Source organism: Oncorhynchus clarkii, chromosome 9 (genome assembly GCF_045791955.1).
Source record: "Oncorhynchus clarkii lewisi isolate Uvic-CL-2024 chromosome 9, UVic_Ocla_1.0, whole genome shotgun sequence".
Taxonomy (NCBI): Eukaryota; Metazoa; Chordata; class Actinopteri; order Salmoniformes; family Salmonidae; genus Oncorhynchus; species Oncorhynchus clarkii.
This window is the reverse complement of record NC_092155.1, coordinates 31,585,702-31,613,322: the sequence shown is the minus strand read 5'-3', so window position 1 is coordinate 31,613,322 and position 27,621 is coordinate 31,585,702. Positions and strand designations below refer to the sequence as shown.

General features: G+C 40.5%; 1 protein-coding gene across 1 annotated transcript in view; it reads right to left on the bottom strand.

Annotated features, from left to right (window-relative positions):
- Positions 1 to 249: 249 nt before the first annotated feature.
- LOC139416206 (protocadherin-7-like) overlaps positions 250 to 27,621 on the bottom strand; it is a 223,844-nt gene continuing 196,472 nt past the window's right edge. The window contains exon 3 of the mRNA XM_071164605.1: positions 250 to 4,320. Coding sequence (XP_071020706.1) covers positions 3,845 to 4,320 — 476 coding nt within the window. The 3' untranslated portion in view covers positions 250 to 3,844. The remainder of the gene's footprint in view (positions 4,321 to 27,621) is intronic.

The following is a 27,621-nucleotide window of genomic DNA, read 5'->3' as shown; positions in this document are numbered from 1 at the left end:
TTCCATAAATAGAAGTGGACTTGCGTTCAATACATTTTGCCATGTTCAGCTAAGCTGCGTGCATAGTGAATCATAATAAACAATGATAAACAGTTTCCTCAATTTCCATATCAACATCCAAGTCGCAGGACAAATAGTTTATGGTTAATATCACACATTTCATCACAGACTGTGAATGCTGAACAACTAATAGAAGAGAGAGCTGACTAAACATACACCTCAGGTAGCAAAAATATACTTTTTAAAATATTTTTCTAAAAACCAACCTTGACAGTCATCTGTGGATTACCAGGTCAAGGAAAGACAATTGATTTTCTCCCTGTTTCTTTTCTATCAGATAATATTGTACATTCAGTAGTAAGCACAAGTAGCATATTGAATGTTTGAGTAAAGAGTTAATCAAAAAAGCTCATAACACTTACCTCCCTCTATATCCCTTTCTCGGTCTTTCTCGAAAAGACATGCAATTTCCTTTATGTTATAACGCAACGAGAACCTACTACACTACTTCTCTGTTGTTTCCAATACTTTGTTGACTTTTTTTGTAATGTATGTGTTGTAAATGTGTGTTTGTGAGTGTGTATTATGGGTTGCTGTACATCCTGAGGTGTGTATTCTGTCAGCATCTCTAACTTGCAACTTTTTTCAACCTCCATATTAGCAATTCCAGGCTTCCTCGCATCCTGAACAGTCAAATGTCTCAAAGTTTTTCTTCTACCAGCCCCAATGTGTTTAATCCGAAAGAGTGTTTCATGCTCATAAGGTTGTTGCACTGAACATGTACATTAGCAGAACACCATAGGATAATAATTGTTAGAATATATTGTCATTATTACTAATATTAAGCAGTACAAAAAGTTGTAATTTGGTGAAACCACACTATGCTAGGAATGGAGATTCATACCTTGAACATTCCACATAAAGACCACATCAAGACCACTCTGTATCAATGTACCACACTGTATCTACTGTATCAGGCTTTTACCGACATTTGACTGGTCACATCCGGAGAAGCCAGAAAGTCATTGTATTTTTCCTCTATCGTATAAGAATCTTCAGGAGTTATTTAATATTTGACATAAATACCATCCCCACTACTTAGAAAGCATGTCAGCATAACTGGTTTTGTACCATTCCAAACCAACATTGAATCATACCAATTGGTATAAAAAGGCACAATTGCATATTTTGAATTCACTCTATAGTTTAGTTTTTTTTTTACATTTTTTTTTTTTACAGAATCACTCTAAATATACAAATTGTCAACAGAAAATATGACAAAAAAATAAAACACATAAAGATGATTATTTCCAAGGTTCTGTATATCAAATAGAAAAAAAAGAGAGAGAGAAAAGGGGGATGGAAATGCAATGCCAGTACAAAGTTGCAAATCGTCTTACTGTACTATGTAAGTTCAGACATTACAGGTGAGCAACCTTGAACTGAAGGTGTGTTATAACTGTAAGGTTTGTTCAGTGGAATGGGGAACGGTCTGGAAATTTGTCTGACAGGAATGAAAGAAACAATCAAAGAAATATGATGGAAAGTTAAAGAAATATGCTAAATAAACATACATTTCTTCCTCCTCAAACTGATATACTAAGTCATACTACATGGCTATTGTCAGTTTAGGTATAACAAAAGCAAGCAACAAGATGGACATCCATGTTCACAGGGTAAGTTTTTTTGTGTATTTTCCATAAAACATTTTTTCTCCTTCTGAGTAAGTAAATTCCCTTTAAACATGCAATAAAAAGTACGTATGTATACCGTTTATAAGCATAGGAACACTTCTTTGAACGACAAGTAGTACTTACAGATTGGTGGACTGCCAAAAAGCAGTCTGTTTTGAACCAAAGGGTTAGCTAACATACAAAAGGGTTCCCATTCCATCTGATATTTATCTGATATTCTTTTGCTCGGTTATGGTGGCAAGACCTTGTGCCTACTCACCAGTGAAAAAGACCACTAGCGATGGGTAAGGAGGCACAATGTCTTCATATTGTGTGTGTTTCTGTGTGTATGTGGTTGTCCAAAATAGTTTGCCTACATGCCTACACGTTTGCCTACACGTCGCACCCGTGCTCAATTCAACCTATGCTCTCACTATACACTTACACATATGCATGTATTTAAAGCAACTTGTAGTAGTACTGTAGTTTCTCCCATGTACCTTCATGCCAGTTTGTTGTGTCCTATGCTTTGGTTTCTCTCACATACTAACTTGTAAGATGCTAAACTGGTGTCTTTTTCCCCACGCCTCTTTGTAACTGTACATCAATAGGTATTTTCGATTGTAATTGTGCCGTATGGAAATGTACTTCCACCACTGGTGACATCTCCATTTATGGGTAGTTGAACATGGACCTTGTTAGAGTACTAATCTTACCATTATGTGATAGAGAGTGTGGTCATGTCAGTGTTGTGTACAATATGGTATTTATTGCTCATTCTAGCACACACCTTAACACAAAATAAGGTTCACGGAAAAACGTCAATACATAGCTTTCCTCGACCAGCTCAACCTACCCTATCATGCATGCTTTTACATCCCCAGCATTTTTCTCAACTAACTCAACTCAAATCTACAATGACATATTAGCTGTGTGTTGATTTGTGTGAATTTGTGTCTGCTTGTCTGTGTGGGAAACTTTCATCTGAATAGGAATCAATATATGCACAACTACGTACAAACATATTACGCAACTCAAGCAAAGACCGCCAACCAGTTTAGATTGGTCATGGTTCTAGATAGAAACTTGCATCTCCAATGTATTTTTTGTATTCAACTTTCAGGCCATCCAAAGATAGAGAAAGAGAGAGAGAAGGGGAAAGTGAGCTTTAAAGTATTGGTCTGAATCGATGTATATGTCCAATGTTCACTTCTATAGGTGTCTATGAAAGAGGCAAAGAGAGTATTATATGCACACTGGTAAATAAGCATACTTCAACATAATTTCCTCATTCACCCTGTGGGTCAGGGACTACTGTGGCTTTGACATTGCCAACCACATTGGCTCCATTTAGTCCATTTTCTTAATTATATTCTCCTATGAATGAGGCGATACACACAGTCTCATCCACAGGACAGAAAGTTAAAGCTTAGTCTTTCCCAAATGTTAACGATGATGCCATGCTAGTAGCCTTCGCAGTCTATTCTTGTTTGGTTGTGTTTGGGTCTCTTTTTGAATGAGAAAGCAACATTGAATCATAAACTGTTGAAATGCAGAATCCAGAATCCAGAGTGAGTAGCACAAAGGTGTCATGACACGTGATGTGATATATGACACATTACTGTATGTAGGCTATATGACGCTTGCATGAGGGTGGGAGTGTCAGTAAGTCCCCAAAAGGCATGACATCGGTCCTTTGTCACACATCTCATTGTCACACTCAAACTAGTTCACAAGTACAGTTATAGAAAAAGAGCGGAAAATAAAGAAAGATCCTCTTTTGTACAGTACAGTCTTTAAGAGGTGGGGTCAGGGAGAGATAATGCATGCACGTTTTATGGAAATGAGTTGGTCAGGCAGCAGTAATGTTCCCATTGGCCGGCCAGCAGCAGTTACCCAATGTCTCGCTTTGAGTCCCACCAATAGCCCCACCCTCTTCTTCCTCTTGCAGGATATGGTCAGAATCTGAAATCTAAAAGGGATTATGCTTGTATCCACGTAGCTTTTAGCATTGTTTCATGTTGTTGTCTTGGAGAAGGGTTATCCTTGGACCTTTCCTGCTCAGCCAAGGTACATTTGGTACAGTAAAAAGTGTCTTTAGTTGTGGTCGTTGTGGTAACCAACTATATTGTTGATGTTTATGTACCATGGCGCTACTTCCCCCGCCCCCCTCACAGGTAGACCTCCCGGCGAGTGAGCGTGCCGCAGGGTGAGGGCTTGTACTCCCCGGTGGGGGCCAGAGGGATCTCCTCAATGGGGTGACCCACCACCCTCTCTTCAACCCCCGGTGGGCTAAAACTGGGCGAGCCAAAGCCCTCGTAGGAGGAGGAGGAGGAGGCTGTCTTCTTGTTGAGCAGGCTGCGGTTGCGGTCATTGCCCAGCATCACGTGGGAGGAGGGGTCTCCATTGGACATGGCGGCCAGGGCTTCCTGGCTGCCAGGATGCTGCTGGTGCTGCTCGGGAGGGCTGCTGCCGCTGCCACCGCCAGTCATGAAGGTGGAAAGCTTTGGTTGTTGGGTTGTGGTTGTCTTGGGCCGGCGCTCAGGCGACGTGCGCACAGGCATCCAGCAGGAGTCAGAGTGGCCGTATTCATCGCATTCCCGGGTGCACTTGCCTGTCATGGCTACGTCGGGCAAGGGCCGGGTGTCTGAAGGGAAGGAGAAGAGAGAAGGGTCGTTAGTGAAAGTGTTCCGTTTCGCCGAAGTGGGACATATGTGGGACATATTATTAATAGAAATGCTAAATCTTAAAAGTGTTTGTTAGGTTATGGTATGGGACACATTACATTTGTTAACAGGAAGTTTATGTTTCTGCCATTAGATGTGTTAGTCTGTACATCTCGACGTTGAAAATTGGATGACAAGAAAAATACATCTAATTGGGTTTGGTTGCCATGGTTACCGATGACTAATGTAAGCACTATGCTTTCAATTGTATCATTGGCAAATGTATTTAGATTTAATTGATACAATTGCTTTTGATTTCATGCAGAACACACACCACATGAACAAAACAAACAAAATCTAAGTTAAAAAAGAACACTGCACCGAACGACGACAACATCTCAAACCGAAAACAGTGAGTCATAGCTGAAATAATGTCATGCTTCAAAATGTGGGGCGGGTGCAAATTGTGTTGCTCCTAAACCATTGTCTAATGATGTGTAATGCTATCTGCTCTGTATGTGGGCGTATGCTGCTGTACTGTATGTAGACATGTGTGAGTATGTTAAAGAGAGCGTGATAACCAGCTCTATATAAGCCCATTTCTTATTTAGAGATAGCCACAGTCTGATCTAGGTAGCCTGCTAGTCAATCACACCTAATACTACGGGCCTTAATCATTTACCAGACAGATGAAGGAAAATAAGATTAACTACAGTACATGTTATTTGTTCTGAAATATACATTGTATACATCGAATACAGCACTAAAACCATCACTGCAACTAGTGTACAATGAATATCCCCAATAGAGCTACTATTATGCCACAACTGCTACCGGTACTATTAATTTTTAGTATTATTACTTACTGATTTTTTTTGCATAAAAACAGATCAATAAAGGAACAGACGAGTGACAGAAACAATATATCTTATGCGACAGAACAATCTACCTCACAAGCTCAGTTCTAAGTTAAAAGCGAGATGTTAAAAGCTGCCAGTGCCAGGGTTACAGTAAACAGATGCCATGTTAGATGTGGTCTGCCAATGACCAGAAAGATGTGAGGTATGAAAAAAAAACAAGCAAGAGGGGGTGAAGTTCAGATCTAGAAAGCATGCTGCCCCGCCCTTAAAATGTTATTTTAACCATGGCTTACTTTTAATGCTCTTTTTCTCCTGTAAAGGAAGAATAGAATAGAATCACTGGTTGTGCTTGGCATTGTAGGCACTTTCAAAATATACTGTATGAGAAATTCCCCACTGCATTGAATGAGACTACAATTCAATATAAAACAAGGCATCAATGAATCTAATCAAAGATATGTGCAGAAACATGTATAGTGTGAATCGAGATAGACATATAAACAAAATGATAGAGAGAAGAGAGGGAGAAAGAATGAGAGCAATATAGTTCTGTTGATTGGAATGTTGGAACCCCATAATGAATTGCTTGTCTGGTTAGAAGGAATCTTATAAAATCTGCATCTTGTATCAAATACATCATGTCTGCCATTCCTCTGTTTTTGTGAGTCCCTTGCCCTTTTCACCACTGAAATGCATGTCAATACAAAAAATCGCTTGTTGCCATGAATCATAACAAATCCATATGAAGTTAGTGCTAAGGTAGTAGCTACAGTACATGCAGACCTAGACAAGACATTTGGTGTATTGTCCATGTTATTTGTGAACCATAGAAAAAATAGTAATTTCAGCAAAAAATACACTGAACAAAGAGAATGGAGTCATGGCAACCACTGTTGATTGCTAACATGCCCAACATTAATGACGAAATGGTAACTACAGCTGTAGAATGGATGGAAAATGTCAAAAAATAAGAAAGAAAGAAAGAAAGGAAGAAATAAAAAAGTAATATATCTCCTTTCTCCCCAGAGTGACGCTTGATGTTTGAGCATTCAGGTAGATAAAACCAGAGATCACATATTTGTCTGAGCAAAGAGATGCCTCTTTGCTTGGAAGAATTGCCCTGATTGGCTCTTCCACCCAGTCTGGCCTACAATTGAGCCATCAAAGTTTTAGTCCTGAGCTGCTAACCATACCCCGGCCCTCTCGCTCCTGAGTGTCGGAGCTCGTCTGATCGCCCTGCTCACCCTCTCGCCCCAATCACACTCCCAGCACCTCGGAGAGAAAGGAGAGGAAGGAAGAGGAGGCCCTCTCACTTCGCTAAGGTCTCGTGGGTATACTGTCCAGCCTACAGCTATCACCTCCACTGCCCTCAGTGAGAGATACACAGGGCTAGGCAGCTTTCTACTGAGAACTACAACAGTATATATCATTTCATGCCACCTATAGTGATGTTTCTCACAGGGAAAATATCTAGCTAAACCACTAATTTTAACAGCTGAGCTGCTAATGCTGATGCTATTATTGTCACAAACCTTTCCAACACACTTTTTGTTTTTGACTGACACAGAAACTAGTATAAAAATACAAGATGTGATGATTCTAAGCTAAACAAAGGTTTATATGCACGCTATGTTACTTTCTCACATATTTCTCCTATTGTATTACAAGTTGGTCACAAGCAGGAGAAATAAAAAAAACTATCCATTGCAATCTCTGTACAAGCGTGAATTGAACGTTTTTGATCAGAACCATCCACTGGGCACAAACTGGTTGAATCAACATTCTTTCAATGTAATTTGTCAACGTATAGTGATGGGGAATCGATGTGGAAAATACATTGGATTTTTAAAAGTTATCAATGTTAAGTGTTGTTTTGAGGGTGAAATTTCACCCACAGGATTATGTCATCATGGTGTTAGCAGTTGATGTTACTATTCAATAACACAGACCCCAAAGCAAATCAGGGGGAGGAAAATAGGTTTATTCAAAGAGAACAAATCATGCGGGGAGGTAGATGGTAGATGTTCATTCTCCCCTGTCCTCAGTGATTCTTTTCCGTGAGTCTCTCCACAGAACAAAGGGACAGGATGTAGTTTATAACCCAGCCCTAGCCTGTGGTTGACCAATTCGAATTCCTTGCAATAAAACTGGGCCAATGGCCAAATAACAAGTATGCTATTTCAGGTTCAATGTATAAACAATTTGGACCAATGAGAACTTGCCCTGTAGCTATGAGACCCGGACTGAAATTCCTCCCACGTCTCTGACCCATTGATCATTGATCTCCTATTGCAGACAAAACACTATTTCCATTGATCTTTAGTACTCTTTTGACTTTTAGTCCTCTTGACTTTTAGTACTCTATTGATCTCTCATCCTCTGCTTTGTGTATTTATCTTGGGAATATTCTTACACTTCCCTCTAGACCATTTAAAAAATAAATATTCCTAAAATGTATTTTTAGAAAAAAAAAAAAAAACGTGAAAAAATAGACAGTATAAAAAACATTAGCAGTAAGCATAAAATCATGTACATTAAACACCTTGCATTTCTACAAAACACAAAGGGCGTATTTTACTTGCTGTTACAATAAGAAATAGATTTCAAACAAAGTTATAGAAAATAAGTTATTAACAGGTGTAATGATGATGTCCCTTACGATTCCTACCACATCCTGTATTAAGAGGAAACTCACACAAAAAAATAATTGTCCACAAGACAATAATATTCAATCGTCCTATTGGCAAGGTAATCATTCACCAAGTCATTTAAAAGTGGCCAGCTCTTCCACACTGGTATCAGTCCCATATAGATAACTATTAGAGATTATTTTCTGACAGTCTGCCGGTAGTGAGGAATTCTTCTTCCGTTCCACTGGCTGATAAGGACTTATCTAATGAACACTTCACCAGTGATCTTGTATCGTTTCAGGTACAGTCCTTGGATCAAGGAATATTGCTTCAGCTTCAGACGGTAGATTCTCATAACCTGTAACGAAGGAAACAAAAAAGTGAAAGTAACATGTCCTGGTTTCAAGAGAAATTGATTTCCCTAATATGATGACTGCGGTGTACAACATAGGAGCTTATCAGGTTCTGATCATCTTACTATGCTTCTTCACCTGAGACTGGCCCCCAATTGGTAAGTAAGTTCTTTATTTATTAATACGCTCTTAATTCTCCAGGCACCACTTTGTCATCAAAATGGAAAATCTTGCAATAAGTGACATGTATCCCATCGTGATTTTCCCTGGACTTTGACTGCTGACCTCGCTTGATAAGGACCTGCCCATATTGGCCCTAATGTCTCTGTTACATATGTCCTGGTATTACGTCATGCCCCCCCTTGGGAGTTATTCCCCACACCTATTTTACTTCTCTGTTCATGATTTCTCCATGTGCTTTCATTTTCAAAATTGGAACTTGTCCATTTAACTGCAAAGCATTCAGTAGAGCCATCCCAGTGATGTTATGAATCCTCTGCTTTTCCATATTTTTCCAAAATCATGGGTAACACCAAAAACATACCTTTAGTCTGTGTAGATATTAGCGTTTTCCTTCAGTCTGCTTGCATGCTTCAGTCAAAGCCACCAATTCCGACACCTGTGCTGATGTTCGTGCCAGTAACGTCCCTGTCACTATCACATTGTCCATTGTAGTAACTGCCCAGCCTGCCTTCCTCACACACCCCTCCACAATGCTTGAACAGTCTGTGTATAACAGGGGTGTCAAAGTCAAATGGACGGAGGGCCAAATAAAAAAATCAGCTACAAGACGAGGGCCGGACTGTTCGAATGTTCATTGAAAATTTTTTAAATGACGCATATAGTCTAGTGAACCTAATTGAACCTACTGAAAACCTAACAAATATATTACAATATGATCAGATAAATAAAGCAATATTTTCTTATGGCTCTGTCAGTAATCTTTAATTTTCAACAGACACAAAAGACAAATTTCCTTTATATAAATATCCCCATAACATGAACATTAAATGAAAGAAACCGGTATTCAAGGCACCATCAGTAGACTATATTTTCTATTTTAGCAAAAGTGGGCTAAATTTACTTCAAAGAAAAAACAATAATAGCAATTTTCTATCATCCACTCAACTGAAATATTTTTAAAATATAATTGGATTGAAATACAAAAAAATTAAGTGCAAAAATCTATTAATCAAAAACAACACTTTGTTTAAGGAGAAGTAACATGCAGTGAAAACAAATATTAAATTTTAACTTTTAAACTTGAACTGAGTAAAAACTCTAAATATGTGATTGCACAGTAATGTTCACTTGTTTGAGGTTGAGGGTGATACTTGGTGGTGTCCCATCTTTTCCACAAGTTCATCAATGTTCGGGGTAAGGCTCTGAGCTGAAGAAATCCTCAGAATTGAGTGGAGGTGTTCAGCAGTAAGTCGACTTCTGTGTGATGTTTTGTTCAGGTTCATCAAAGAAAACAGTTGTTCACACAGGTATGTGCTGCCAAACATAGACAACGTTTGAGCAGCCTGGATGCGCAGCTGGGGCATTGTGCCGGGGAGGAAACGGGCGAACTCCGCAGCACCCACTGCCGCATATTTTGCCCTCAGTGCATCATTGCATTGGAGGTCAATCAACTCCATTTGGAGGTTTGGTGGTGAGCTTTCCACGTCAACAGCAAATGGGTTACCGAGCAGTTCCAACCTGCTTTTTTGTGCTTCAAAGTCAGCAAATCGGCGTCGAAAGTCAGCGGCAAGCATACCTATTTTATCAGCCAACTGTGTGCTCGGGAACGCACTGGTAGAGAGCTTCTCTTTCATGGTCTGGCAGCTGGGAAAGTGGCTCAAATTTTCTTTCCGCATCTGCGTCTCCCACAGAGTCAGTTTGGTTTTAAATGCCTTCACTGTACTGTACATATCAGAGATGACACGATCCCGACCCTGCAGCTGCAAGTTTATTGCATTCAGATGACTCGTAATGTCACACAGAAAAGCCATTTCACACAGAAACATTTCGTCTCGGAGTTGTGTTGTGTCTTTCCCTTTGCTGTCCAAGAACAGACAAATCTCCTCACGAAGCTCGAAACATCTTTGAAGCACCTTTCCCTGGCTTAGCCATCGCACCTCTGTGTGATAAGGCAAATCACCATGCTCCGTTTCTAACTCCGTCAGAAATGCCTTGAACTGGCGGTGATTCAAACCTTTGGCTCTGATAAAGTTAACTGTGCGCGTGATGATGCTCATTACATGCTCCATTTTCAAGGCTTTACCGCACAACGCTTCCTGGTGTATGATACAATGATAAGCTGTCAGCTCACCTGTCGCGTTTTCCTCTTGCATCTTTTCCCGTATCTTCGCCACCAGTCCGCTCCTGTGTCCACACATCGCAGGTGCTCCGTCGGTTGTCAAACCCACGAGTTTTTCCCAAGGCAGCTCCATCTCATTTACACATCTTGACACCTCTTCATACAAATCATGCCCCGTAGTTGTGCCATGCATAGGACGTAAAGCCAAAAACTCCTCTGTCACGCTTAGGTTGGAGTCCACTCCGCGGATGAAAATTGACAACTGGGCAATGTCAGAAATGTCGGTGCTCTCATCCACAGCCAAGGAATATGCAATAAAATCTTTTCCCTTTTTCACAAGCTGCTCTTTTAGATTGATGGACAACTGGTCTACTCTCTCGGCAATGGTGTTTCTGCTCAGACTCACATTTAAAAAGAGTTGCCTTTTTTCTGGGCAAACTTCGTCACAAACTTTAATCATGCAGTTTTTGATGAAATCCCCCTCCGTAAATGGCCGGGCTGATTTAGCGATCTCTTCTGCCAAAATAAAACTGGCCTTGACAGTTGCGTCCGCGTGTGTGTCCGCGTGTTTCGTTTCATAATGTCGTCTCAGATTATACTCTTTCAGTACCGCCACACTTTCTCCACACAGAAGACACACAGGTTTTCCAGCTACCTTCGTGAACATATACTCCGACTCCCACCTTGTTTGAAACCCCCGGTTCTCAGTATCCACCTTCCGTTTTGCCATTTTTGATGGGTATCTGAAAGTTAATTTTACTGTGATGCTGACGACTGCTGTGCCAATAAATATTGAAATGAAGCAGCCTACTGCTCGGTGCGTCACCTTTGCATTGTGGGAAATGTAGTATTGGTGCGTGTAAAAGATCTGCGGGCTGCCGGCTTGCTGCGGGCCGGTTCTAATAATAAATCAAGATCATCCCAGGGGCCGTAAAAAACCTTCTTGCGGGCCGGATGTGGCCCGCGGGCCTTGACTCTGACATATGTGGTGTATAAGATAAAGTCAGCGTTTTCCAACGGATTACTCTTAATAAACCCATCAGAGAGCTGATCCAAAACCAACTCACAACAGTCGTGTTCAAGTAATGTGGTATCTGGAGAAAGCACCAGAGTAGCTGGATTACATGATGTGTCACGTTGTATGATGTTAGGAGCATCCAACACCGTTGACCATTTGTTTCAACGAGCTGTGACCTGTGCAGCTCAATTCATTGTCAAAAGAGTATGAACAGCATGTCGGCAGAATGTGTCTTATCAACTATACTCATGTCCCATAGATCTTTAATCACTACTTTTGCTAATGGGATATTGTTTTGTGCAAGGTGGGGCAACACCTGTCAAGCACACTGGTTCCATATCCAAAGTTTCACACTCATTTTTCTTCATAGTCCAAATAGCATGATTCTGAACTGTAGATCACTGCAGTTGTCTAATTTGCCATGTCACCTTTCCTTCAGAAATGTTCAATGTAGTGTCAAGTGGCAAAATAACATCAAGGCCTAAAATAGGTTGTTCAAATGAGCCTATCCACACCCCTGCATCAATCTTCATTGGACCAATAGAAATTGATAAGAGTTTGGTCTGTTTCATATCTGCACCCCCCCCCCCCCCATCCCCCCACTCCTGTTGCTCTCATCTTCTTGCCCGTGTACTGAGGACGTGTGTTTTGCATAAGATATGGCCAATACAGTGACTTCAGCACCCGTATCTACAACAAAAATTCATAAAAAATCCTACAATGTGATTTTCTGGATTTTTTTTCTCATTTTGTCTGTCATAGTTGAAGTGTACATATGATGAAAATTACAGGCTTCTCTCATCTTTTTAAGTGGGAGAACTTGCACAATTGGTGGCTGACTAAATACTTTTTTGCCCCACTGTATATTCCATCCGATTTCAGACGTTTACCAGCTGAGATGGGACGTAAGAGGGGGTCTATTAAGTTTCCCTCCACAGTATCCAGCAAACTCTGATGCTGAGCCAGAGAGAGCTTCTTACATTTCTGCATCAGCATTGTGTTGTTGGGGCTTTTGTCTTGATTCCATTTTCCCTTAGACGGACCCTGCTTCTCCTGGCAATTCCTCATAAGAACACGTTTTCTTTTCCGACATTCTCATTGCCAGTGACCAGAAATCCTGCAATAATGATATTCACTAGGTTTCTCTTCTGCTGAACAAATAATGTTGTTGGTTTCACTCGGAACCTGCACAACTCTGATGACAGCTGGTTTATTATGTTGAATGATGTCTCTGTCCAGTCATGACAACCTGTCGATGATGTCGCCATAGTTTTGTCTCTCCCAGTCCGTAGTTGTGGAAACAAAAGTTTTTTTGCAAATCATCATGTATGGATTGCATCAGCTGATGTGTGATTGCCCCATTTTTGGAGGAATTGAGTGCATCTTCATCTTGCATGTTGGGTAACCCACTGTGTTTAACCACTTCTGCTCTAAACCTTTCTCCAAATTCAACAAACGGTTCTTTCGGTTTTTGAACACTTTCGGTGCTTGCATTGGTCAGACCCTTAAGAAAAACATGTATGGCTCTCCATCATCGGCCACATCTTGCTCTTCACCACCCACAGCTCTATAAACCTCTTCTTCAAGTACACTATGTTCACAGTTGTTCAAAACAAAGGCTAATAACCATAACCCATCATAAGGATGTAGATTTTAGAATTTATTATGACGCTTCAAATGGTCCTATGTTTTCATACCCACTTCTCGTGGATATTTCATTCATCCAACTGTTTTGGAGATGCTGATTTATGTGTGATTACTGTCACTGGAGGTTTGTATTTATTACCTTTTACAACCTGTGTTCTGGTTGGCCTAAGACATTGTTCATCATCGCTGTCAGAATCTATTGACTCAAAGCCAGGCAGTGCTGACCATATGCTTGAAACACGACCATCCTTGCACAACTCAGCCTGAGGGTAGATTGAGGGAACAAAGGGTTCACATGTTGAAGTTTTTTTTTACAACCCTTGCCTGTAATTGTTGAATTTCTCCTTTCAAGGTTTTTATCTGTTCACCAAGAGCTCTCAAACGATCTATATCTCTCTGCAATGTCCTGTCATAATTCTCCAGAAATAATTTCTCATCCTGTTTTCTTACTTCGGCTAAAACAGTTAAAGACCGTCTTTGTCAAGGAGTTATACAAAAAGCTTGGGGAAAAATACAGAGAATGTCTATCAGACAGATTCCATATTCCATCTTTGTCAACAGTGACTATTTCTTTATTATCTCTTGCCTACAATTCTCTACTTTGAAACTTAAAATCTTTTTTCATGTCTCGCCCTTTTCCAGAGTGGTTTCTCACATAATGGCATTACATTAACTTCTAAAGTTGTATAATATATATCTCTATGTTTATATATCTATTTAACCCCAATATATATATATATATATATATATATATATATATATTAAACCTCTTATATTATAGAACACAAATTGTTTCTGTAGGGCCTGGTTACCCATGTTCCCTTCAAAAGCGTGTTGAAGGCTTACATTACCCACACGTGTAAAAATTACCACTCAACTAGCAACTCACTTCTATGCAACAAGAAGGTTTCGCAAAAAGGACTCTAACCTTTTAATAGAGGACCTGAACCCCTATAATAAAGATTTAACAAACAGAACAAAGGACTTGAACCTTATACATCACAGACACATATCACTCATTGCATGCACTACTTTAAACCTGATTTGGTTCTTTTAAATTATATCGGTCTAGACTCACCCAGCAATATGTTAGCAGTCAATCAGGAGATTAATAGTTGAATCGCATGGTGAGTTGCGCTCAGCCCTTTCTTTCTTTTCCCTGGATCAACACACAGTTGATGAGTTTTTCCTTGTTGTTGTTCAAGACCAATTCATCCGGTTCACGGCACCAAGTGTTATCAGTTGATGTTACTCTTTAATAACACAGACCTCAAAGCAAATCAGGGGAGGAAAATATGTTTATTCAAAGAGAACAAATCATGCGGGGAGGAATTCCTTGCAATAAAACTGGGCCAATGGCCAAATAACAAGTATGCTATTTCAGAATCACGGTATAAACCATTTTAGACCAATGAGAACTTGCCATGTAGCTATGAGTCCCGGACTGAAATTCCTCCCATGTCTCTGACCCATTGTTCAATAATCCCCTATTACAGAAAAAACAATATTTCCATTGATCGTTAGTACTCTATTGACTTTTAGTCCTCTTGACCTTTAGTACTATATTGACCTTTCATCCTCTGCATTGTGTATTTATCTTGGAAATATTCTTACAATGGTAACCAATTTTCAACAAAGACAAACCTTTTATAAAATATACTGAATGTGTACCTCTGAAGCAATGTCAGATCTTCCATATAATAACCACTATCAGAAAACAACAACAATTGGCTTGGCAGGACCTCCAACAGGAGAGTTAATCTATCTACAGCTTTCCATTTGGTTTCCCATCCATGGTTAAAACCAAGCCCAACTTAGCTTTGACATTTGCAACTGACATGTGCCATTATGAAAATGATTATTGTGAGATATCTTAATAATTAAATACAGTGCAAAATACAGTTGTTTTACATCTTTGCAAATTGAAAATGAAATACAAACATTTCTCATTTACACGAGTATTCACTCCCCTTAGTCAATACATGATAGAATCACCTTTAGCAGCAATTACAGTTGTAAGTCTCTCTGTATGTCTCTAAGGGCTTTGCACACCTGGATTGTACAATATAAGCAAATTATTCTTCAAACTCTTCAAACTTTGGTTGTTGATCATTGGTAGACAGCCATTTTCAAGTCTTGCCATAGATTTTCAAGACGATTTAAGTTAAAACTGTAACTAGTCCACATTCGATGTCGTCTTGGTAAGCAACTCCAGTTTATATTTGGCCTTGTGTTTTAGGTTATTTTCCTGCTGAAAGGTGATTTCATCTCCCAGTGTCTGGTGGAAAGCAGACTGAAGCAGGTTTTCCCTTATGATGTTGCCTGTGCTTAGTTACATTCCATTTATTTGTTATCCTTAAAAACTCCTCAGTCCTTAAGGATTACAAAAATACCCATAACATGATGCAGCCACCACTATGCTTGAAAATATAGAGAGTGGTACTCAGTAATGTGTTGTATTGGATTTACCCCAAACATGACAAAAAGTGAATTGCTTTGCCACATGTTTTGCAGTATTACTTTAGTGCTTTGTTGCCAAAAGGATGCATGTTTTGGAATATTTTCATTCTGTACAGGCTTCCTTTTTTTCACTCTGTCATTTAGGTTAGTATTGTGGAGTAACTGTAATGTTGTTGATCCATCCTCATTTTTCTCCTATCGCAGACATTAATCTCAGTAACTGTTGCAAAGTAACCATTAGCCTCATGGTGAAATCCCTGAGCAGTTTCCTTCCTCTCCGGCAACTGAGTTAGGAAGGACGCCTGTATCGTTGTAGTGACTGGCTGTATAGATGCACCATCCAAAGTGTATTTAATAAATTCCCCATGCTCAAAGGGATATTCGTTGTATTTTTTTTAATCCATCTACCAATAGGTGCCCTTCTTTGCGAGGTAATGTAAAACCTCCCCGGTCTTTGTGGTTGAATCTGTGTTTGAAATGCACTGCTAGACTGAGGGACCTTATAGATAATTGTATGTGTGGGGTACAGAGATGAGCTAGTCATAAAACAATTGTGTTAAACACTATTTTTGTACACATAATGCAACTTATTATGTAACTTGCACATTTTTACTCCAGAACTTATTTAGGTTTGCCATAACAAAAGGTTTAAATACTTATTGGCTCAAGACATTTCAGTTTAAATTGTTTATTAATTTGTAAGAACATTTTAAAACATAATTCCACTTTGACATTATGGGTTATTTTGTGTAGTCCAGTGACACAACATCTCAATTTAAACTATTATAAATGCAGGCTGTAATATAACTAAATCTGGAAAAAGTCAAGGGGTGTGAATACTTTCTGAAAGCACTGTTCAGTGTTGCTATTGAAGTGATTTCAAAGGGTAGGTTTAATTGAGCAAATAAAAAGTAACCATGTTGAATAAGTCATATCATGAATTACACTATTTAGGCCTAAATAGCATTTGAGAAGTCATCAACAGCTATTGTTTTAAATTCAACCCTGAGTTCAACTAAAAATAGACAATACATATAGGCTTAGGGTCTCAAGCTTTGGTTGAAAATGTATCTTCAACTTAAAGGGTAACTCTCAACCCCAAATGTTGCCCTTGCCCAATCCCTTTACACAAAATAAATGCATTCAGGTGAGAAGTGGTGGGTGGGGGGATTTTTCATTTTGGGGGTGGGTAAGAGTAGTTGTATCTGATCCCAACACTTTCTCACTAAAACATACAGTGCTTACCAGAAGTCCACTGGCACGCTTTGATAATAAAATCAGTCATAGCAGTTAAGAAAAAATAGAACTTCACATGACCAAGCGGCTTTTTAAAAATGTTTACATGGACTTGCTCAAGTGACCACTTTACTATCTATAGGGTCACATACTAGGGGAGCAGTGAATGGAAACTGTAGAATTCCAGTGTGTAGAACAGTTTTCGCCGAATTTGTGGCTAGTGTCATTGCTTTTACACAAAAGGTGGAAAAGTGGTTAAAAGAACGGTAGGTTTGTAGACCCTTGTGAGACATTTTTGTAGCTTTTATTTCCACTATTTGTTTTTACAACGCATAGGTCCAATAGTAATGTGTCCGATGATTATTATGTGCAATGACATGACTTCTGTGTGGAAACTTATCTGTATGTCTTGACCTTAGTTTTTACTATTACTTTGTCATTTTATTTTATAAATGTATGATGTTTGTATGTTGTGTGTTCATATATAATGTTTTTCTTGTTCATATGTTCACTAACCAGCAGAACAGATCCGCTTGTTTACAGCTGCACTAGAGTCAGACAGCATCCCGGTGTATATTAAGACAACGCGGAGCCTACCCGAAATATGGCTCAGAAAGCGTACCTCAATCCAGGGATGAGAAATGCTCAGAATTGTCCCATTATCAATTCGGAGTACAACACATTTCTCAACCCTGGATTGAGGTATGTTTTCCGGGCCATATTTCGCGCCTGCTTCCGGACTGCAGACGGATATTAGCTGTTGGCTAAATCTGGTACAATGCATAATTTCTCCGATGAGCGTCGGAGCCGGTGTAGTACGATTCAATCAAAGTATCAATAGAGGACTAAGATTGAATCGTACTAACCCGACTCCCATGCTCGTCGGATGTGGCAGGGCTTGCAAACTATTAGACTACAAAGGGAAGCACAACCGCAAGCTGCCCAGTGACACGAGCTAAATTACTTCAATGCTTGCGTCAAGGCAAGTAACAATGAAACATGCATGAGAGCATTAGCTGTTCCGGACGATTATGTGTTTACGCTCTCCGTAGCCGATGTGAGTAAGACCTTTAAACAGGTCAACATTCACAGAGCCGCAGGGCCAGACTGATTACCAGGACGTGTACACCGAGCATGCGCTGACCAACTGACATGTGTCTTCACAGACATTTTCAACCTGTCCCTGACTGAGTCTGTAAAACCAACATTTTTCAAGCAGACCACCATAGTCCCTTTTCCCAAGAATATTAAGGTAACTTGTCTAAATTACTACAGACCCATGACAATCATGTCTGTAGCCATGAAGAGCTTTGAAACGCTGGTCATGGCTCACATCAACACCATTATCCCAGAAACTCTAGACTCACTCCAAATTGCATACCGCCCCAACAGATCCACAGATGATGCAATCTCTATTGCACTCAACACTGCCCTTTCCCACCTTGACAAAAGGAACACCTATGTGAGAATGCTATTCATTGACGACAGCTCAGCATTCAACACCATAGCGCCCTCAAAGCTCATCACTAAGCTAAGGATCCTGGGACTAAACACATCCCTCTGCAACTGGATCCTGGACTTGATGACGGGCCACCCCCAGGCGGTAAGGGTAACAACACATCCACCACGCTGATCTTCAATACAGGGACCCCTCAGGAGTGCGTTCTCAGTCCCCTCCTGTACTCCCTGTTCAGTCACGACTGCATGGCCAGGCATGACTCCAACACCATCATCAAGTTTGCCGATGACACAACAGTGGTAGGCCTGATCACAGACAACGATGAGACAACGTATAGGGAGGAGGTCAGAGACTGGCCGTTTGGTACAAGGACAACAACCTCTCCCTCAACATGATCAAGACAAAGGAGATGATTGTGGACTACAGGAAAAGGAGCACGCCCCCATTCCCATCGATGGGGCTGTAGTAGAGCATGTTAAGACTTCTACTTTCTTGGTGTCTACATCACCAACAAACTATCATGGTCCAAACACACTAAAACAGTTGTGAAAAGGGCACGACAAATCCTATTTCCCCTCAGCAGACTGAAAAGATTTGGCATGGGTCCTCAGATCCTCAAAAGGTTATACAGCTGCACCATCAATAGCATCACTGCCTGGTATGGCAACAGCTCGGCCTCCGACCGCAAGGCACAACAGAAAGTAGTACGTACGGCCCAGTACATCACTAGGGCCAAGCTTCCTGCCATCTCTATACCAAGCGGTATCAGAGGAAGGCCCTACAAATTGTCAAAGACTCCATCCACCCTAGGCATAGACTGTTCTCTCTGCTAACACATGGCAAGAGGTACCAGAGCACCAAGTCTAGTTCCAAAAGGCTTCTTAACAGCTTCCACCCCCAAACCATAAGACTCCTGAACAGCTAATCAAATACCTACCCAGACCCCTCTTTTACGCTGCTGCTACTCTCTGTTTATTATCTATGCATAGTCATTTTAACTCTACCTACGTGTACATATTACCTAAATTACCTCGACTAACCGGTGCCCCCCACATTGACTCTGTTCCGGTACCCCCTGTATATATAGACTCGCTATTGTTATTTTACTGCTGATGTTAAATTATTTGTTACTTTTGTTTTATCTATTTTTTACTTAATACTTATTTTTCTTAAAACTGCAGTGTTGGTTAAGTGCTTATAAGTAAGCATTTCACTGTAAGGTCTACACCTGCACAAAATTGTATTTTATTTGGTGAGACTGATGTTTTGTTGTTCATTGTCCCTGTTCAAATAATCATAATAATAATAATTCTGTATACTGTAATATAATAATGTGCAAATATGAATATTTCATGAAGAAAGAGAGTTAATATAGTTTTTGGTGAAGTGCTCTTGGTAAGAGCAGAGAGAAGCTGATTATTCCATAGCAGCACGTTCCATTGGCTCCAGAGCCCAGCTCAATATGAAGAGGTTCCACAGTGTGATAATGAATTAGGCCAGAAGATCAAAGCCAGAAAGAGAACGCTTCTCTATGTTGTGCAGGACACTTTTTCCTCTCTCTCCTTGCTCCACCATGTTGAAAGCCCCTACTTCCCTAGGGCTGTCCATTGACATGCCTGTATTAATAACCACATAAATCATACTAGTCGTCGGAAAAAATACAGTCAAATAAGCACTTAAAACAAGGCCCTATGACCAAAAGGTATAAAGAGTCACAATGCAGATTTTTTATTTCACTGTCTTTTATCTTATTAGCAACACAATTCCAGAGGATGTGAGCGTGCTATATTTGGTGTGGCCCTCCCAGTCACACACACACAAAAATAGTATAATTGGATTTTTCATTTAAAGTTCTATTTTTTATTTAAGAAAACATTTACCGGTTGGGGTTACATCTTGTTAATGATCACATTGTACTAGTGAGCATTTTATTTTTAGACAAAGGTCATTGGAAGGGTAAGGTTCCTACTGGGTTAGTCTGAGTCAATGAGTCAGATTTATGACTCGGAATTATAGAGATAAATCGTAACAGCTTACTCAGAAAGAAGGCCATTTTGTTGGGCACAGAGACAAAACTATGGTAATGTATGACTCAAAAATGCTAAATAATGTGTACTCACCAATGTGAATTCAGGAAAACACCCAATTCAGGAAAAAATGGTACAACATGTACAACATTGTTCTCTTCATCCTACCCCCTCCTTTTTCGAACATTCTGTTAAAAATCGCGCAACATTTCAGCGTCCTGCTACTCATGCCAGGAATATAGTATATGCATATGATTAGTATGTGTGGATAGAAAACACTCTGAAGTTTCTAAAACTGGTTAAATCACGGCTGTGACTATAACAGAGCGTGTGTTTCATCGAAAAGCGCAAGAAAAACTGGTCACTAAAAGCTGAAAAAAGTATCCATGCGCCCCTTTCATGTGTTGTTTAAAGGAAACCACATTTAATATGGACACGGATGCAATTCCTACAGCTTCCACACGATGTCGCCAAAAACGTCATTTTCATTGACAAAAATCCTTTGAGACATTACCAATAGATCCGTCATTCCATCCAGCCTACCTCAATCGATTTTGGAAGATTGAAAAATTGACATTTTTTCTTGAGTAGCTGCTATTGAATACAGATCGCCCAGTGATCAATTTGTGATGTTTATGGGACATATAGGAGTGCCAACAAAGAATATCATCAAAGGTAATGAATGTTTTATATTTTATTTCTGCGTTTTTGTGTAGCGCCGGCTACGCTAATTCTTTTGTTTACGTCGCCTTCAGGCATTTTGGGGTGTTGCATGCTATCAGATAATAGCTTCTCATGCTTTCGCCGAAAAGCATTTTAAAAATCTGACTTGTTGGCTAGATTCACAACGAGTGTAGCTTTAATTCAATACCCTGCATGTGTATTTTAATGAACGTTTGAGTTTTAACGAGTACATTTAGCATTTAGCGTAGCGCATTTGCATTTCCAGGTGCCTACTTGAGACGTCTGCGTCCCAAGTAGGATCAAGAAGTTAACCTACATTCATTAAGTATACAATGCAAATGCCTAAGAGGGGGCTGGATCTTTGTCCTTTCACCAGCACTCCTCAAGCCCACTCCCATAATAACAAAACAAGTGGGTCATTCTCAACTGTCAAAGCATTGCCACATCCTTAGAGCTCCAGAGCGCCATACCAAGGCCAATCCAAGGTTTCTTCCACAGGGCAGGAGACTACCACTGTGATATAGAGAACAGACCAGACCAGGGTGAGCCGGAAACAGTGGCTGTGCCTGCCACGCGCCCAGCTAGCTAACCACTGTCACTCTAACCCAAGGGGCTTTCAGCCAATTGGGTTTGTACATAATGCCTACTGTCTCCAGCCCTCAGTCCCTTTCAATGGACTCAAAAGATACCCACTTCGTAGGTATAGACTGGTGGACAGGCGGCTGAGAGGGCGGCTGAGAAGGGAAAAGATGTCTCTCCTCCTTTCTTTGAATTAATTACACATGGACAAAAGTCAATGCTGCCACCGTGAAGGCTACCCTCTGTTACAACGCTGGTGGGAATATATTTCTGTTCCTCACTGGGTGTGTGTGTGTGTGTGTGTGTGTGTGTGTGTGTGTGTGTGTGTGTGTGTGTGTGTGTGTGTGTGTGTGTGTGTGTGTGTGTGTGTGTGTGTGTGTGTGTGTGTGTGTGCGTGCATGTGTGCACATGCATGCATGTGTGTGTCTTAAAGCTGGACTGCTGAAAGTGGCTGCACTGAGCCAGGCTTTACTTTGCTGGCTTTCCTCAATGCCTGTATCAGCTGACAGGCTAAAGTACTGTGGGCTAATTCAAAAGGCCTTTCCTGCAGAGGCACAATAGCTACTAGATATGAGGTCTTACTGTGGACTACTCACTGAGATGTTGCAGAGTATGAAGTTGACTGATATATGGTGTGTGTTTGTGTGTTTACGCCAGTATGTGTGTGTGTTTACATCAACACAGCATGTCTGTTTGTACACAAACTCACTCCCTCCCTCCCTCCCTCCCTCCCTCCCTCCCTCCCTCCCTCCCTCCCTCCCTCCCTCCCTCCCTCCCTCCCTCCCTCCCTCCCTCCCTCCCTCCTATCAACATTCCAATCACAGTAGATAGGGGTTAGTGTGGCTGGGAAAGGGAGGGAGGGAGAGAGCACAAGAGAGAGAAAGAGAGAGAGAGAGTGAGCTGGGGGTTGGTGGTGAGTCATGACACAGCAGATATAGGCTAGATAGTAGGCTGGCCATGCACCTATTCTGCCTCAAGGACACACACTGTTACACAGAGGGAGTTGTGGAGGGAGAGGGTTGATCTGAGGGATACCTGCCTCAACGCAGTGGGCTAATAATGTTTGCTAGATGGCAGGGGAGATATAGATAGACAATGAAATAGACATACTGTACATATGCACACATTCTAGCACACACTCACACATACACACACACGTGTTATTTGCCCTGAAGAACATGGTGTTATTCATCTCAGGCTAGTGGTATGTCTCTCCCTACAAAATTAAATCTGAAACCCTTGTCACATTTCCCTAGTTAAGCGTCTAAAAACACTCACTCCTAAAATGTAATTAACAGTCAAAAGTCTTGAGGCCTTTCACATGCTTTAGATTTACCGAAATAAAACTGTTATTGCTGAAAACACAGAGAATTGTTTATTCATCTGTATGTATTCTCACTGCCGACAAAGCTCAATAATAAAATATTTAAAACATCTTGGCTGGATCACGAGACAGTGCCTCTGAGTGCAGCCGAGATTGGCTTTTAAATCAGTATGTGATCCCTTCATAACTTCATCAAAGCCATCTGATAGGATATATATATTTACTCCAAAGACCAATCAGAGGGAGGTGACAGCGTAGAGTGCCAGGAGTCAAACCAGCTGTAAAAATTCTCAGGCCTTTATGATAAAAAGAGGAAGGGATAGGGAGGGAAAAGAAGAGAGGGACAGAGAGAGAGAGAGACAGACAGACAGAGATTAAGCTGGAAGGAATAGTGTGAGAAGAAAGTAATAGAAAGAGAGCTATCATTCACTATACAGTCATTCTGTCGTCTTCTCCCATTCTCTCCACTAATAGGTTTCATCTAATTAGGTGAAACTCAGCCTGGGTATGAGAACTAATTACTGGCCAGGGATCTACTGCCTCTCAGGCTGAGTTTTACAGGGAGCAATCTGCCTCTTGGACGGAATCTTACTGGGAGGCTCCTGCAGCATAACCCCACGCCTGAGAGATAGCCTCGCCATCAAACAACTCTAATAGTGCTATATGATTAAAGGTGGTGCAAAGCATGGGCATGGTAGAGTGAAAGGAGGGAGGAAGGAAGGAAGGGGGGAGGAAAGGTAAAGGGAATAAAGAGAAATGGAGAGAAAATTGAGAGGTACATTGAGAAAAAGAGAGAGTTGCAAAGGGAGGTGTTGAACTATTGAACATCTGACGGGGCAATACAGACATAACATCCACACAGAAAAGGGGATATTTGTCTTTCTCTGCTTAGCTGTTTGCCAGACAATTAAGGAGGGATGAAAAATGAGAGAGATATGTGGGAAGAAAATGAAAGGGAGGCCTGGATAGTCCTGACCTTTTGAAGATGAGAGACACAGTGGGTAACGTTCGCAACAGCAGTAATTGTTGGTATTAACACACACCGTGCACGCTGACAGAGGTGTTTGAGTGCCACTGCGTGAACCGAGGAGAGTACAGTCCTACAAATCACCTTTCAATCCCTAGCTCAAACACTGACACTGCAGCCACTTCAGTCTGGATTCTACAAAGCTACTGGCTACTGGTTGGATTCCAACATGGTCAGCTCCTTGACCTTGATTGGTTTAGCATAAAATTTCCAACTGTTGTAGCACTTTGTGGCACTCTTCCTAGAATACACTGATGAATATCCAAATGGAAAATAAATTGTGATTTCTGAAATGTTTGAAAGGATGATGAAGGCATTATTCTGCAACTAAATACTTATAGCTCACTTATAGCTCATTTCCATTGGGTATTGGATCATGTTTTAGGCTAATGTATAGAAGCAATAGACCAGCTCTAGCAGTGCTTCATTTAGGCCTTCATGTCTGTTTTTCTATTTTCTCTTTCAACACGTTGGCAATAGAGTATCTGGCATAATGAGTGTACTGCGGGACTACTCCAGAGGTAATTTATTGAAGAGAGATTAACTAGCATAATTTCATTCTAGTGACGATCTCACAGCCACTTACCAAATCGGACTCTCTCTCTATTTCTTACGCTACTCTCTCTCTCTCTCTCCTCTTTTCTCTTCCCAATCAGTTAGCTAGTCAGGTTGGAAAACGAAGCCTGAAAAATTCGGCGGTGACTCTCCTCCTCCTCATGCTCCTCCAATCATCTTCCATCTCTCATCCACATACATACTTGCCAAAAATCATGCATTCATTGCGCGCGTACACACACAAAAATGCCATACATAAGCACATCATTAGCATTAGCAGCTAATCTCCTACGCCACAGGTGGATATGGTGTAAAGGCATATACTGTATAACTGCCTAGGGCTGTTGTGGAGACCTTATAACCTCCACACTGGCGATCACGAGCCATGAAGGCAGTCAAATTCCACATTACCGTTTAGTCACAGTAATTAGGCTTCTCCAAGCTCTGATGCTGCTGCTGGTCCTTAGCAGCTTACCAAACTTGCTAACTGTCTGGTACTCAGCATCCATCTAATCAATCTGACATCAATGCAAATGCATTCAAAAATCGAATCAAAACACTTCATGAGAGCCAATGAGCTCATGTTGCGCAACATTTCTATAGGCTATGCAATTGCGGGAGAAAACAGAGTGATGACCACTAATAACAAGACGAGGATCCCATCAGCTTTCTATAGGCGAGGCCTACTATATTTATTTCTTAACTTTCCTAATATTAAGCACATTGCTTATTGCTGGCACGGGGATAAGCGTTCTCCATTCGCTATTTAAGTGCATTGATGACATGTATTTTTTCCGCTGCCCCTGTTTCCAGATAGGTGCATGATAATGGTCCATTCTACATTGAAACAAATGTCACACATTTAGTATATGTAAAGACAAGATTAAATCAAGAACAGTTGAATGGGTGACAATATTTGCCTATCACTTGCCTTTATTTGTGACTTTTTCGAATCATAGTCGCACGCCTCAAGTTGCCTAGCCCACAGACCTATATGTTTTAATTAATAAGGTTTGTATCACAACTAAAGTGGCCAAATAACTTCTTAAAATTATGCACATTAATCCACTTTACAAGGGGTGCAGAGCCTAACTGGCATATATAAACAACAAGTTTGGGGAAGATCATTTTCACCATAAAAATGCACCTTTATAATAAAAGCATAACATGCATAATTTGATCATGGTGTTTTCTGCTAATGGAACATTTGCGCTCATAGCCTACATGTGCATTGCTGCACTTATAATGTCAAGGAATAGCCTTAATAGTTTATCAACATTTTAAGCTAAACATTCTGATCTGTTGCATCAGCGACATTGCATAAAAAAAAGTGTTTTGATAATAGTGGTTGTGCTCATTTGGGATTTATCACTTCCCACAACTGTTATTTCTTGCACAGAATAGAATAGGTCGACTTTTGTACTTTGGGGATAGTAGATTGACATAGGCTAGTGCTTTTGCTGTTCATTAGGCCTACTCATCTTGTTGGCTGACGAAAAGTAAATGTGGACAGTTGCAAGATCTTCAATATGCACCTCGGAATTGGATAAGGAAGCGCGCAGTTGCGTGTGTCTGTCTTCACTTTTATGTAGCCTATGAGAAAGACCTGAGCATGTGACATGTGAGTGAGATTCGCAGGACACTCAGGGAGAAGGGCACAATGCAGCACTTCGGGCCGCAAAAGGGGTGGATTTTTTGGAGGTACATTACGGCCACCGTGAGGCATTAGCAAGAGCTCGTCAAATTGTGAATGAGAGACTATTGGAGTGTGTACAGCCTGCGCAAAAAAACTAAGCAGAGCTCATGGTTTTCAAGCAAACTAAGCAGAGCTTGTGCCTTCCAAGCAGCCTTACAATGTATTAAACATCTAAACATATAGCCCGATGTTTGTAGAACAACTAAAGTTACATTAATAATTAAGCATATAGGAGTACCTATTTCTTTGTTAACCGCTCAACACAGAATAGCCGCATGTTCACACTCACACAAATCGTTTAAGGAAAGTATTTATATTTTATTCAGCATTGTTCAAATGTATTCATCATACTTTAAAATAATATAAAATATTGCCACGGAATTATAAGCAAACCTTGTCTGCTGAATGAACTAGTGCAGCCCACAGCCACATCAGGACCTAACATAAGGACAACTCAGTGTTCTATTCTGTTCTTCTGAAATAGACTAAATTTTCTTCATATCATGCTTCTTTAGACCTGCCTAAAATAAATAACCTATTTATTGTTTAGGTGTAGGCTATATTACATTGATTTATTAGAGTTTTTAAAATGGCTTGTAGGAAGCCAGGAGATGCTAAACATGTTTATGTTAATTAACGGTCAATTACCGTGAGACCAACAGTTATTTGCTTGACAATCTCTGATTGATGAAATTTTGTGACCGCCACAGCCCTATGCCATCCACAGTGACAGGTAGCAGGGGAGACTGTTCTCAAGCCTGTCCTTAAGAGGCCCAGGGTGACAGTGTGACCCGATCCATTACAGCAGCGACAGCAGGATGATGCAGACAGCAGAAAACAGTGACTCATATAGTCTGCTGGGTAAAATTATGTAGCTTGCCTAGCCGCCTCACAGGGAAACCACAACACAATATCTACCTCAGTAAAATACTAGATGGTCCTATACTACCACTGTGGAATGCTATATGAAGCCTGCTACATGTTTCTGCAACACTACTACTTTAAACGTTACACAGCATATTTCAACAAACTATACATCTTTACATTAGCGCAATAACATAGCATATGCTATTTTAAAGTATGATTGAACTGAGTACAGATCACTATCATAATGCTTACATAGAGTATTTGGTTTACAATTGATCACATTCTCCTTGTTATGGCACATAAAATCTGTTTAAAAAAGCGATAGCCTAGAGATGAGGTGTTTTAGTATGGAACACACACTACACTGGTAGGAACTGATAACACAAAAGCTCATTTTCATACAAACAAACATTTTTGCCTTCACACTCCAAAGCAATCCTATATTTCCCAGTGCATTCAGTGTTTCATCATGACACTAGGCAAACACAGACAGAAAAGAGTTGGGCACAGTATAGCATTAGATAGACAGACATGTACAGTATATACATTTTAATGGGA